Source organism: Ischnura elegans, chromosome 8, assembly GCF_921293095.1.
Source record: "Ischnura elegans chromosome 8, ioIscEleg1.1, whole genome shotgun sequence".
NCBI lineage: Eukaryota > Metazoa > Arthropoda > Insecta > Odonata > Coenagrionidae > Ischnura > Ischnura elegans.
Genome location: NC_060253.1, coordinates 13,560,683 through 13,574,093, shown reverse-complemented (window position 1 = coordinate 13,574,093; position 13,411 = coordinate 13,560,683). Strand labels below are relative to the sequence as shown.

The following is a 13,411-nucleotide window of genomic DNA, read 5'->3' as shown; positions in this document are numbered from 1 at the left end:
AAGTATGCAAGGTGGAGTGGATGAGTGAGTCGGTGTGAGTGGAGGTCAGCCCCGTTGAATGGCCCAAGGTTTCCCCCTATTTTTTTGTGTATGAGTTGCGTGTGCATCGGAACCCCCTCACTCCCCGATGGGAGTGTATAAAAGCTGAACGCACCGAAGAAAAAAGAGAGAATTGTAAATCGTGTTGCTGACTATGCACTACGAGAAAAAGTGAGGCGAAAGACAGCGATCGGCGTAGAAGACGGGAAGCCAAGTCGGAGGATCCACTCTGAAATCCGAAAGTGGTCGACTAGGAGGTTCCAGGGGCAGCCAGGCCACGCACATTGCCGTCTCCAAGAAAAAAGGAGGCCGCACAGAAATAGACGAGCCTGCGTCCAACCCGAACCACGGCACCAAGGAACGGAGTCATCCGGTGGTCATCCAGGTCACGTAAAGTTACATTGCCCTGACCCCAGTGATACCATCCCTGTCCATGTACTTGTCCCCGTATGCAGCAATACGCCACTGTTAAGGCACCTTGTGAAATTCATCGACGCCTCAGACATTTTTCTCATGATTCTCAAACTTAGTCAGCAACGGAACTTAAATGTGCAATTGGGACAGACTTTATTCCTTCCCAGATATTAAAAAAGTGTAACAAAGTCTGATGATTGAAACAAGTCCGCTTAACGGCATATATTTTTGACTTTTGTTAAATATTTTTTATTATTATTATTATTATTATTTCATGGTAATTTCGAATGCCAAGTGCATAAATCATTTGTTATCTCATCCATTCATCACTAACCCAATCATTTTCACTCTTCTGGTTAAATATCTCATGTAACATGTTCCTTACTTTTGAATATGTTTGTGTGAATGCTGAATGAAAGGGTCCTTGCATTTCTTTGGGTATTCCTACGAAACCTATTTTCCTTCACCTGCCGCCGATCCGTCACGCGCCTTACCCCAATTAGGATCTCTTCACCACGAAATAAGCTGCGAACAGGAATCCCCCGCATTTATTGTAATGCTAAATTAAATCTTTCGATAAATCGTCCTGACTGGCAACTTAAGGAGGTTTATCATTTATGGGTGGTTTTCGCGGTTTTTCATATGGGCAACCGATGTTGAACCATTACAATAATAAGACTAAAATAAAAAAAAAAACCAGCATTGTTACATATCAATAAATGACATAACAGAATGCTTTTCTCAAAGATGTTACATTTATTTTTTATATATTTGGTGTTTCCCACCACTGCCACCCCAAGGAGGTGGCACTAAGAGAGCACCAAGAGGGAAAACTGAAATTATTTTTAAAAATCAAAATAATTTTTACAAAAATACAAAGCCTATCCTACAATTGCCATTATTGCTGATATATGACCATCTACAGTAGACTCTCATTAATACAAACAGCCTTATTACGAAGTTCTCGTTATGACGAAGCAAATCTTAGGTCCTGATGAAAAGGCCTATCCAATCTGTAGTAAAAGAAACGTTATTACGAAATTACGACCCTCAGCCCTGGTACCGGCGGTTACAAAATGATCTTTATTACGAAGTTCCACAAATAAGTAACAGCATTTAGGTGAATACACACGATGCTTCTTTTTAACCATTGCGCCACGTTTAAGTTCTCCTCATGTACTTGTGCCAAAGAGCGTCAATTATGGTTCTTTCTTCAGTACGATATACCTGACGGTTTACTATTAATTGCTTTTGCTTTAATTTCACTCTTCATGTGCTCTAGCAGTTAGAAAAATTTCTTATCAGGATTCTATTGCAGTGAAAAAATATAACCACATCAGTGAATGCAAAATGAAATATCCTAAAACAATATAGACATTTTAAATGTAAGAACAAACAGCCAGTAGTGGTCAATGGCTTCTAAAGCAGATTCAGCACTTACATTTGCAGCAACAAATTCAAGGCATTAATCAATGAATTTGTGCAAGTGGCAAGAGATTTACAATTTAAAGTTAATTTCCCACAATTTTCCAGTCATTTCCCAGGCCCAATGGATATCCTCTTATAGTAGCCACTGTGCACTAGGACAAGAGAGGTAGAAATACAGTAAACTCTCGATTATACGAAGCAGGATTTTACGAAGTTTTCGATTATACGAAGTGATAGTGCGGTCCCGGCGAAAAGCCTATGGTAAAAACATGGCGCTATTCGATTATACGAAGTTTCGATTTTACGAAATGTTTTGAATTTACGAACCCCGGATCGGTCCCCAGGAGCGAAAGGCATTCGTTTATACGAACTATGGCGAAATATTTGTCAACAAAACTAGTTACGCCGGCGTATGTAGCTAAAAAAATCAGCGCTTCCAACTGTGGTTCATCAAAAGTGTGAAATCGTAAATGATAGTGCAACTTTGGAGAGAAAGGGTTTGCCTAAAACCTCACGGTGGGAAATTAGGGGAAGTAGGAGTTAAGTAAAATATCGCGACTGATATAATGCATATTTACGTGCCTATTCGTAAACATCGCATCGACAATACTTCGTAGTTTAACATGTCAGGAAGGTCGCGCGGGGTATTTCTACACTCCTAATTAACCCTTTGCACTGCTATGAACGTACCTGGTACGTTTGCAAGGCAGGCTGCTGTGAACGTACTTCGAAGACTACTTGACTACTTTTCGCCGAAGCACTTCGAAGGGTCCCTAACCCGGGACCCTTTCCTCGACGAGCTCACCCTCGCTGGCCCCTCTCTTCGACACTCCGAGCCTTTCTCCTCAAAAGTGACCGCTCTGACTGCATTTTGAAAATCTATCAATCAATGCCATCATCAAAAATAATTGTTTGCATCGCACTCCTGCCAATCAGGCATTCAAGTACGTCTCTGAACCGTGTTTCTACGATGATAAATAACGATTTTGTTAACTTTACTAAAATGGCCAAGTTAATAAAATTGTCATTTTTCATTGCAGGAACACGGTTCAAAGACTTACTTTATTTCCTCCACTACAATCGCAAATTGCTGGAAATCGGCCGGATTCCCTTTGATAGCGCATCATGAGGATGTTCTCAAGGTTGGTAATTGATACAACTAGCCTACTAGTAATTCTACTGCTATGATATCACGGCTATGGTTGATTCGTTACGTTATACCTTCAGGAAGCTGCAGCGGATAAAATCGCGGAGGAGATTAGAGGCTTAAAAGATGATTTTGAAAAATTCTTGGAAAAAGCAGGAAGAGCACAGCGCGCAACATCAAACGATTATATTGCCCTTGACGATGATCTCCGGGCTTGCGACAATGGGACGCCGGTACATACGTCGGGAGAAGCAGCGGCCGGGACTAGTCAGAATAGCAGTGACGACGAAGATGAAAGTGAGGAAGTAATTTCACCAAATAAAAAAGAAGTACACGCTGCCCTCCAAACATTACGATATTTTGATCTGGCTAACGAGTTAGGTCCCCAATTTCATTCCCATTTATGCAAGCGAGAAACCATGGTGGAAGCGGCGATGGAGAAGGGCAAAAAGAAAAAAAATAACAGATTTTTAAGTAGTATCTTTTCGTGTATACAATAGCCTTCCTGAGTAAACAACTTAAATATCTTAAGTATTGGGCTCTATTCACCACAAACTTATTTTTCAGGCTACTCGTAATGAAGACGCACTTCTAACTCTAACCATGAACTTTCTTCTCGCGCGTCTCCCCGTTATCCCATGCCGAGAGATCTTTCTTTCCAAAGTCTTTGTTTACTTCCTCCTTCTTATGATCTTGCTGACACCCACCTTACGCACCCCAAACCTCTCCTTCCCCAGCATTTCCCATTCATTCCCCCCCTAAGGTTACAGAGCTTGAGTGCGTCGTAGAAAAATACGTCCCCCAAACGTAAACTGAGGCAGAGCTGAAAGCCCTTTCCCCACCCTTCTTTCTCCTGCCCCCTTCACCCCACCATATGCTGACCGCTTCTTTCCTCCTTCCCATCCCACTCTTATTCACCCCACCCACTGAGAACGTTCCCCGATTGTGGAGAAGGGCATGGTTCATCTTTACCTGCAAAGGGGGTAAGTTATTAACCGGAGAGAGGCTGAATAAGTATCTTCCACTGTCGGGGAAATCGTGCCGCGCTTATAATTGTCTCTCTTCTTCTCTGCTGACGTTTCAATTGAAATTATTTTCTTTGCTCTTTCCTCACTAAATTTATTTACGATTATGGCGCGACTATTTTTTAGTGCTAAAGCTAAGAAAATCTTTTCTCTACGTCAATGATTCTTTGCATAACTTTCAATACGGAGGAGAATGGGACACGAAAACTAAATGAGGTGAATGTATAGGTTTTTGCGTGTCATTTTTGCGAATTCACGCAAGTGAACCACTACTTAACACACGTTGAGAAGCGATGAAACATCTCTTGTAGGAAAACAATCAATGTGGATAATAACGTTTCTCTCTTTATTTCTCTGATAATGGAAGATGTTTCTCCTGTCGTTTTCCGGTTGGAACCTTGCTCCTGTCGGCATAAAAGAAGAGAGAAATACTATATGAACATGGCACTTCACATCCGTTATGAAGAATATGGTCCTGATAAAGAATAAAGTCATTCGTAGCAATGTCTGCTAAGATGACGGAGCACAGTATCCAGACGGAGAACTCGAACAGAATTTACTTTAAATATTTGCCAGAAGATAATCATATCCTACGTAATTTATGATCGTAACTGAATCTCAATGAAAATAACTAATGGAAAAGATAGCACATTCAGCTGAAAATACGGAGTAACTCGAAATATTAACTTACGAAGGTTATTTTGGAAACGGGTGGAGGCCCTCGTTTTTCTTTTTTTCTCTCTCGTCACTGAGCGATAGAGGGCGACATAAATGGCGGTTAGGCCAGCTGCCGCTAAAATTCCGTGGGTGCTGGAAACAAATATCTATCTTACGCGAACTTAATAGTTGTTATTCGCTCCTAACCACAAATTTATAACATTAAATTCTTATAATAAACCTTGCAATTCATTATTTGATTACGTTTTCTAAATTGGTCGCGAATGTCTTAAGCGATCGTTGATGTTGAAGTATGAACGAGAAATGGTAATTTTATGGTGGTATAATTATTTAACGATCTTGCACAGCATAAATCGATAACAAAAAGCCTTTTCTATGAATAATACCGAGAATAACCACCGAAAACATTTAAATAAGACCACTAAAGACAAAAAAGGGCGGAAGAAACAAAAGCAAACATTTTTTCGTGACTTATGAAAAAGGTTTGAAATTACGAAACTCGATTTTACGAAGTGCCAATTTTCCGGTCCCACTGACTTCGTAAAATCAAGAGTTTACTGTATTATCATACTAAAAACTATGATGATAAAATTAATGATTTTAAAATCTAACATACTGTGGAAAGTTCTAAAAAGACAACTGTGCTGATATGGAAGAGAAGAACATCTAAACCCCTAATTTTCACAAGTTCTTCTTCCTCTGATTTTCCTAGAATAAAAGTTGATTAGGAAAGTTTAAAGCAATATCCACTACGAAAAGGTAAAAGGCTTATAAGAAATGAGTGTGCAGTGAGCAATTAAAGCTGGAAAAATGTTTGCATGCTTTTAGAATGCAAGATTAAAAGAACGTATAGTGACAATGAAAATCTATCACAAGACAACCTACCGAGAAAGGTATGCCTTCCTGCCGAGAGAATCTTCAGCCAATTGTCCAGCATTATAAAAACGGACAGCAAGTCCTTCAGGGTCCAGTCGAGATGCACAGGTGAGACAAAGTCGCAGAACTCCTTTGGGAAAATGAGCAGCTGCAAAGCGACGAGACACTGATGGAAGGTCAATGTGAGGGCAAACGCCTTCGCAGAGCTGCAAAGACATAATGAGGTAATATTGGGTGACTCATGTTCACTACTACCATGACTTATTTATGTTTTTGGACACTTTACATTTGATTGCTAAGAAAATAAGATTTAACAATAATCAATTAACTTTCCTTGTGAGTGGATAGGAAGAAAATAATACTGCAGATTCCATTCACCTAATACCCTATATGGAGATGAATACCTAACTTCCCTAGTGCAATTGTCAACACCCGTTGCCTTTGATTATGCAAGGGGAGGATAGCATATTTGGGCTATTCCATCATGGGCCATTCTTGGTAATCTGAAATTTGCCACCTCCAGCCATGGAGAGGATAACCCTAATTATCATACCCACATACATGTAACTAACTGACTGATTAGCGCTCGATTACTGCTGAAGCAGAACCTTTGGTTGCAAATATTCTTACTCATGTATCTGAAATCTCCTACCTAAGGTTGTTTTCATTCACTCTGATTACCATCATATACGTCGTAAAAGGAATTATTGAATTTTAAAGGAAAAAAAAACATTAATATAGGGCATCAAAACACAGAATTATCAATAATGTATTGCATTTGTTTCAGAAGACGAAAAGAAGAGGAGAAATGAGATAGTCCCTCAGATGGTGTTTTCATTCATTTGATGTGATTTGATGTATTATCCACATGCAAAAATAATTTGATAAGTAAGCAAAGAACACCATTGAAATAGCTTTTATTTCAAAATGTTCTTTTTGAGATGTAGTCAGGCAATTAAAGTCATTAAATAATTATGGCAAGGGTATGAATGACCCTGTAATGATTTTAATTAAAATAAAGTATCTTATACGAGATATTATCTAGAGATTAGAGAAGAAAAAACTTAGGTGTGAAAAGATTAGCTGATAGGACAATTGAGTGGAGAGCTACATATGTCAAACCAATCTTAGGATTATTAACAAGTGATGATGATTTAGACATCATTTCAGAGAAAATACCACAGACATTTAGAACATTTCAATTATATTCAGTTTCAAAGCAAGTCACAATCATGGCAAAACACAACGCTGTATACATTGATGCACTCTCAATTGCCCGTAGAACAGAAGAAGATCAAATATTCATAACTTTAAATGCAGCAGCATTTTCCAAAAAAATTATGTAATTAAAATTCTAACAGATTGCTTGCAAATACAGTGACTGAGCACTAGTGACGAATGTTTTCCGAAGAATGAATCTCTCGTAATGGCAACTGTCTACTCCAAAAGGGACTCGTGTTAACCATGTTGTTTTACCTGCTAATCATAGATAATTGATGGTGCCCCTGTAATCTCTCATTTTGGCATAGGTCACACAATAGACTGTACTTGTATTAATGCGGTTCTCCATGGTAGATCTGAGAGCAGACAGTTTTATAGAGATCAGCCCTTACCCGAACAAAAAAATTGGACCATTTCTCTTCATAATGAATGAAGGAATTAAGTCAAGTACCCAGGGCTTATCTAGCCCAAGGGCATTCATCTTCCTCTCTGGTCTTCTTTCCTCTGAATTCAAAATCATACTACATTATTTCCCCACCCTGCATCAAAACTTTGCCCACCTCTATAAGCTCCTTGATCCCCTTGTTATGTGCAAATACGTATGGGGGAAATTGATTTTTATAGGTGCTCAAGTCATTGGTGGATTCAATTTTGCCTGTCATAATGATTCTTTACATTTCAAGTCAGGGATTCTTCACCATCACTCAATAGCCTCTCTCTCTCTCTCAACTCCAACATAAATATACTGTTTCACAAATGAAATGAAACCATTATCAGGGGATGAGAAGACATGATTACAATTTCATATCATTAATTTTATTTTTTTCTGTGATGCTTTCTGTGATGCAGGCCACAGGATGTGCGGAGAGCATCTACACGTTGGTTTTCCAAACCCAACTCTTTTCGGATGAAAATAAAATCCATACTGATCAAGTTCTAGCTTGGAGCAGTTGTTTATTAATTAATGGGAGCAAAGAGATGCTGGTACAAAAGATAAATACATGTACTTACTTCAAGAGCTTGCTGAAGCATCCTGTCCCTCTTTTCCTTGTCCACCTGAGCGATAGCATTGAGCAGAACTTCATTGGCCTAAAAAAATCAATGCTTAAATATGAATGAAATACTACAAATAGAAACCTTTTCACAGTAAAACACTCAAGCGTAAAATGATTAGAAAATTTGCTTTGTTGAAAGTTGTTTTAAGAAGCTTGTGTTTAAACATTTACAATTGAATCTAGCATAGTATTATAGCTAACCCTTTATAAATAATCTACCACACTTATATTACTAGCCTATAAATGCACTAATTACTCTGATCATCACATTATCTCTTATATATTTAAATTCAAAAGTTAAGATGCACAAAACAAAGAAAATGAGGTCTCTCTTCTTAACTGGACTCCAGATGGGCATCACATCAAGGGATTCAATACCTTTTTTCCCTTTTTAATTGGAAGAATCACCTTCCAATTCTAAAATATAACATTCTTAACAGTAAAAATAATTACCGAAAAGAATGAAAAATATTTAAAATATGAACAAATAGCAATTGACTCAATATTTTGGTTAAACTGTCAGATTTATCCAATTATGAAGGATAAAAATAAGCTCTCAGTAATCTGTATACATTGATTCTGCCTCAGTCAACAAAGGGTGTGGAATTACCCTATTATCATGATCATTATTCAAAATATTTATCAATGACGTCACCAAGGTAATCCAGTGCTTTAGTTCTTACTTATTAAGAAGAAAATCTTTTTATAAAGCCAAGTATGATACTGACATCAACCAGCTTAAGAATCTTATTTTTAATTTTTCAATGTGTGGTTCAATCTAAGGCTGATATTTATACGATTTAAATAGGTAGAAAACATCCTTTTGTTTTCCTTCATAAAAGAGAATCTTTCATAAGAAAGACAACATATATCTATGCTATGGATCTTGACATTTTATTTACATCTGACATAAAGTTTGATGAATGTACAGTGAGTCCTCGTTTAACGTCACTTACCGTTCCTGAAAAATGTGACGATAAACGAAATGACGTTAATCGAAGCACAATATCCCATAAGAAACAATGTAAAAAGTGAATATCGGCTCCTAGACCTCACAATTCCTACGCGAAAAATTTTTAGCGTATCATATTTGGGCCATTTCTTACGATGGGAATGCCAAACTATGGCATAAACACGAGTCCCTGTCTTCATTGACGGCAATACCAGCAGCGACGTACATCCTTCTCCATTTTTGTATCTTCCCGCGTTTGTTTTTTCGGCTTCCCTATGGTGGTCACCTGGGCATCAACGCCTGGGCATCATCATCGCCGAAACATCGTCGCAGTTACAGGAACCAAGATTATTGAGAACACGGCGAAAAAGTGACGACAAATACTCCGAGTTCTACCCGGAAAAATTCCTAGAAATCACTTCAGGTTCCAGAAAACCGTTATGTAAAGTAAAATTTGCTAAAACTTTACTTGACATTTACGCACTTAACATTTGCGCACCTACCTAAGAATTCATTTTGCAGAAAATTTGCTATAAACGTAATCGAAATTGACAATAAACACACCGTTTTACACTTCGTTTAGACTGACTGTATTACCGCCCACAAAACGAACAACCTGCAACGCCCGCCGCTTCGCATTTTTTCTCGCGAGAAATTTAAAAAACCTGACCAGACCTGACGTTATCGCGAAGCAAAGGCGCGATAAACGAATGACGGTCTCAAAATTTTCGTGACGTTATCGCGAAATGACGTTAAACGGGGTGACGTAGAACGAGGACTCACTGTACTGAAATAAAATGGTAAAAATGTTAAGTTTTTTTAACAGAAATGTGTATGGTTAAAGTTTTACAGGCTTTTAAATTGATCCAATGCATTCTAGTCAGGCTGATTTCCAAGTATTGATTTCTACAATTTCCAATATAACTAATATTCCAATCAGAGAATTGAAGAAGTAAATTTAAGTTTCTTTGCATAGAACTGACATAGTAATAAAATAGGCAAATGGATGACAACATAGAGCCCCAGTTAAACCTAGTTCCGCTTTTACATGGCCCTCTCACATAATGTTTTCTTGAGAAATTAATCCACAATTTTATTTAATGCTATCCACTGTTACAAACTATAAATGCCCGTGTCTCACCCAGACTACTTCAAAAAATATGTTGCAGCAATAAAGTCTAGCATGAAGTCAATCACACAAAACACATCCAGGGTTCTCACTCTAACTAAATTATAAAATTCACGGTTTTTCCTAGGTTTTCACGGTCTAAATTGCATCAAATTCACGGTCTGCCATTTTAGGAAGAAATCACATAAAAAATCACTGGCCGCTCGCTAACTAAAACTATAGCTAATGCGATAATTGCCGGGAATGCAAAATGCAGCAATGAAAGTGCTCTTACGACGTCGCCTATCGTTAGCAAAATTTAGGGCCGGCTAAAGGTTGTGAGTGGGAAAATGGAGGGGGGCAGGGAAGTGGAGACGGGTCTGATTTCTCGCCAGGGTTAATGATCACTTCGGTTAGAGGTCGTCCAATCACAGCCTTAAGGTCTGTGTGTCGTCATGACACACGGACCAATATTTGCGCTTCGAATTTACGCGTACAGATAAATGCGTGGACAGTATCTGCGAGTGACTGACCTATTTTTCTTTTGATCCGTTAATCGTAGATCTAAAATCAAGTTGGAGAAGTTTTTAAGGTTTTACGACGAATTTCACGGCTATTTCCAGGTTTTTTCACGACAGACGAAATTCACGGCTTATTCACGGTTTTAAGGTTTTCACGGTTGAGTGGGAACCCTGCACATCCCAATGAATTTAGTCATGAAATAACTTAAATTAACAATAAAATTAATTGAATTTTTCTTGTTTCAACTTTATGTATACATATTTTCAAGTTGACAGAGAACTAAAATAAATAATAACTTAAGAGGATTTGTCGGACAATGAGGTTTGTACATTCTTGCTCGAGCAGATGTAATAAAATTTAAGTTTTTAATTTACCATGCGATATTGCTAGAGGACTAAAAGAATGAACTTGGAACACCTTGAGCTGAATGACAACAAGACTGTTATGGCTCTCAATTGACTTCAAATCACTTAAAGAGATTTTCTTGCAAGTTTCCAATTACTCGTGCATTTTGCGACTCTTTTTCTATTCATGTGGGTGACAAATTGAGTCATTGCTTTCCTGTCAAAAGAGGACGATAACTTTTATCAAAATTGAATGACAACATGAAAAATAATACATGCTGGTGGTAGAATAAATACCTTGGAGCAGGCAGCATCTTCCTGTCTATAGAGTGACGGACACACATCCCTTAGCTTCGAGCTGATGGCATCAACAGAAGCACGATCACCTAAGTAACTGATGAAAATAAAAGACTTAAGTAATATGTACTGGTGGAAGTGGTAAAGCACCTGAGGGAAAAAGGAGTAACCACCCCAGGCAGCACTTAGCTGCTATGGGTAGAACAACACCAATCAAAATATCATACTTAAATTTATATTAGGCAACATATTAAAAATGGCACACATTACATTCGCCTTTTTCTTGACCGTTTTAAAGCAGCAGAACAACGTGACTGACTAAATCAATAAAATTCACTGTAAATACATGTAAGGAATATTCAGGGTGTCTACAGCTGCAATAAAAAAATCACTAAGATTTTGAAGTGGTAACAGGATACCCTGATTATTGTACAGTGAAAAATTATGGAAATTCAAAATAATATGATTTCAGTAAAGAATAAGCCATTTAAAAGACATTAGCAAGAAGAAAAAAATCCACAATTTTAGATCATGCAACACCTTAATAATATATATGAAAGCTAAAACACTCACACATGCTCACATTGAAAGTTAGGCCTATAAATGATTATCATCTTTCTTTTCAAGTAAAACAAATCTCAAATGAGTGGTCAGTATTGATTACATATCTAAGGAAAGAAAAGCATAAAGACGGAAAATTTTGCCTACACAAATTCTGAAGTCAGTGAAAATTTCATAATGAAAAGAGGCAAATTTTATGAATGTATGAATACAAGATGACAAAATACCATATATGTCAGAATATAGTCCCCCCTTTTTTCCCAAAAATGCCCGTGGTAAAAGTAAAAGGGGGGGATAATATTCAAGTGCATTTTTGTAACTTTTCCCGAAACTAAAGCCTCAAAAGTAGGGGGGGGGGACTATATTCAGAAGGGGACTATAATCGGAGAAATACGGTAACCACTACCCTTTTTGATATCTTAACAGCGTGAAAGATAGTTGAATTGATACGTTAATTTTAGAGATGTGCGAATAGTATCCGCGAATACTCGAATACCTCGAATATTAGAAAGTATTCGATATTCGAGGTTTCGAATAGTTATGCGAAAAGTACCGCCTCGAATACCTCGAATACTTTGAATTTTGCGTCATACACTGTCGCACGCACGTCGTTGGTAGTTGACTCGGAAAAAAATGTAGAGAACTGTAGTCATTTAGTGCTCGCAGCGCCGTTTTACGCAAGTTGACGAATTACATCAAATTCGTGGATTTTAGCGGTGAAAAGAGTTCGACGAGGAGAACCAAAAATGGTCGGGTGAAAAAATCCGAAAACCATTGATTCCCTCCACCAGGAGAACCTCAGTTCCGTGGGATAGCAACCTTAGGGCATTTCCCACGATCCGCTATCCCCCTCCATTCAGCACTCGCCTCACCCACTCTGACGCTATCCTCTTCTCCGAAATCAAACAAAAGGTCCCAGCTCGCGCAAGGATCGCATTACGAAGACCCCTGCTTCGAAAAAAATATAGAGTTACGAGAACAATAAAAACGTGTTTCATGCCCTCCCCCCTTTTCTCACCCACTGACCTTTTTCTGGCTACCTGCTCGAAGTTCCCCATTTCTGGAGGTGAACTGCTGTGCGAGTACCGTGGGATACTTACATTAGCGCATTTCCCAAGATCCGGTATCCCTCTCCATTCAGCACTAGCCCCCCCCTCTGAGGCTTTCCTCTTCTTCGAAATAAAAAAAAGGTCACAGCTCGCGCAGGGATCATATTACGAAGACCTTAGCTTCGAAAAAATACCAAGGTACACGAGAACAATAGAAACGTGTTTCCGGCCCTCCCTTTTCTCCCCCACTGACCTTTTTTTTCCTACCAGCTTCGAAGTTCCCCATTTCTGTGGAGGTCAACCGCTGCATGAGTCATCTATTAGCACAAAAGGTGTCTAAGAATAACTTTCGTCAATTGATGTTACACCTTTATTGAATTGAAATATTAGTAATGTGCGCGTAATTTCAAAAAGAATAAGACCAAACACGACGCATTTCTGAGTTTATTTAAGCATTTTACGCAAAGAAATATATGTGAAAATACGACGGAGACTTAGCATTCTGGCGAAACTCGATATGAGCAGCAGAGCTTCTCGGAAGTTGATGCGGTATTTTTTTCCGAAAGCATATATCAAGTTACAATTAATGAGTGGTGCTATAAATCTTTATTGTTACAGTCCCAGACAAAGGGATATTTTCTCAGAATATTTGGTTTCTCCCTGATAGCAATTCCAATTCATCTTCTTATCTCGTG

The 13,411-nt window shown here is 38.3% G+C and overlaps 1 protein-coding gene across 3 annotated transcripts in view; it reads right to left on the bottom strand.

The window, feature by feature from the left end:
• Positions 1–13,411, bottom strand: part of LOC124163539 (nuclear pore complex protein Nup154-like) — an 82,209-nt gene that overhangs the window by 27,712 nt on the left and 41,086 nt on the right. For all 3 annotated transcript variants that reach the window (XM_046540508.1, XM_046540511.1, XM_046540510.1), the window contains exons 17-19: positions 11,107–11,203; positions 7,840–7,917; positions 5,617–5,813 (exon numbers count right to left, since the gene is read on the bottom strand). In XM_046540508.1, coding sequence (XP_046396464.1) covers positions 5,617–5,813; positions 7,840–7,917; positions 11,107–11,203 — 372 coding nt within the window. The remainder of the gene's footprint in view (positions 1–5,616; positions 5,814–7,839; positions 7,918–11,106; positions 11,204–13,411) is intronic.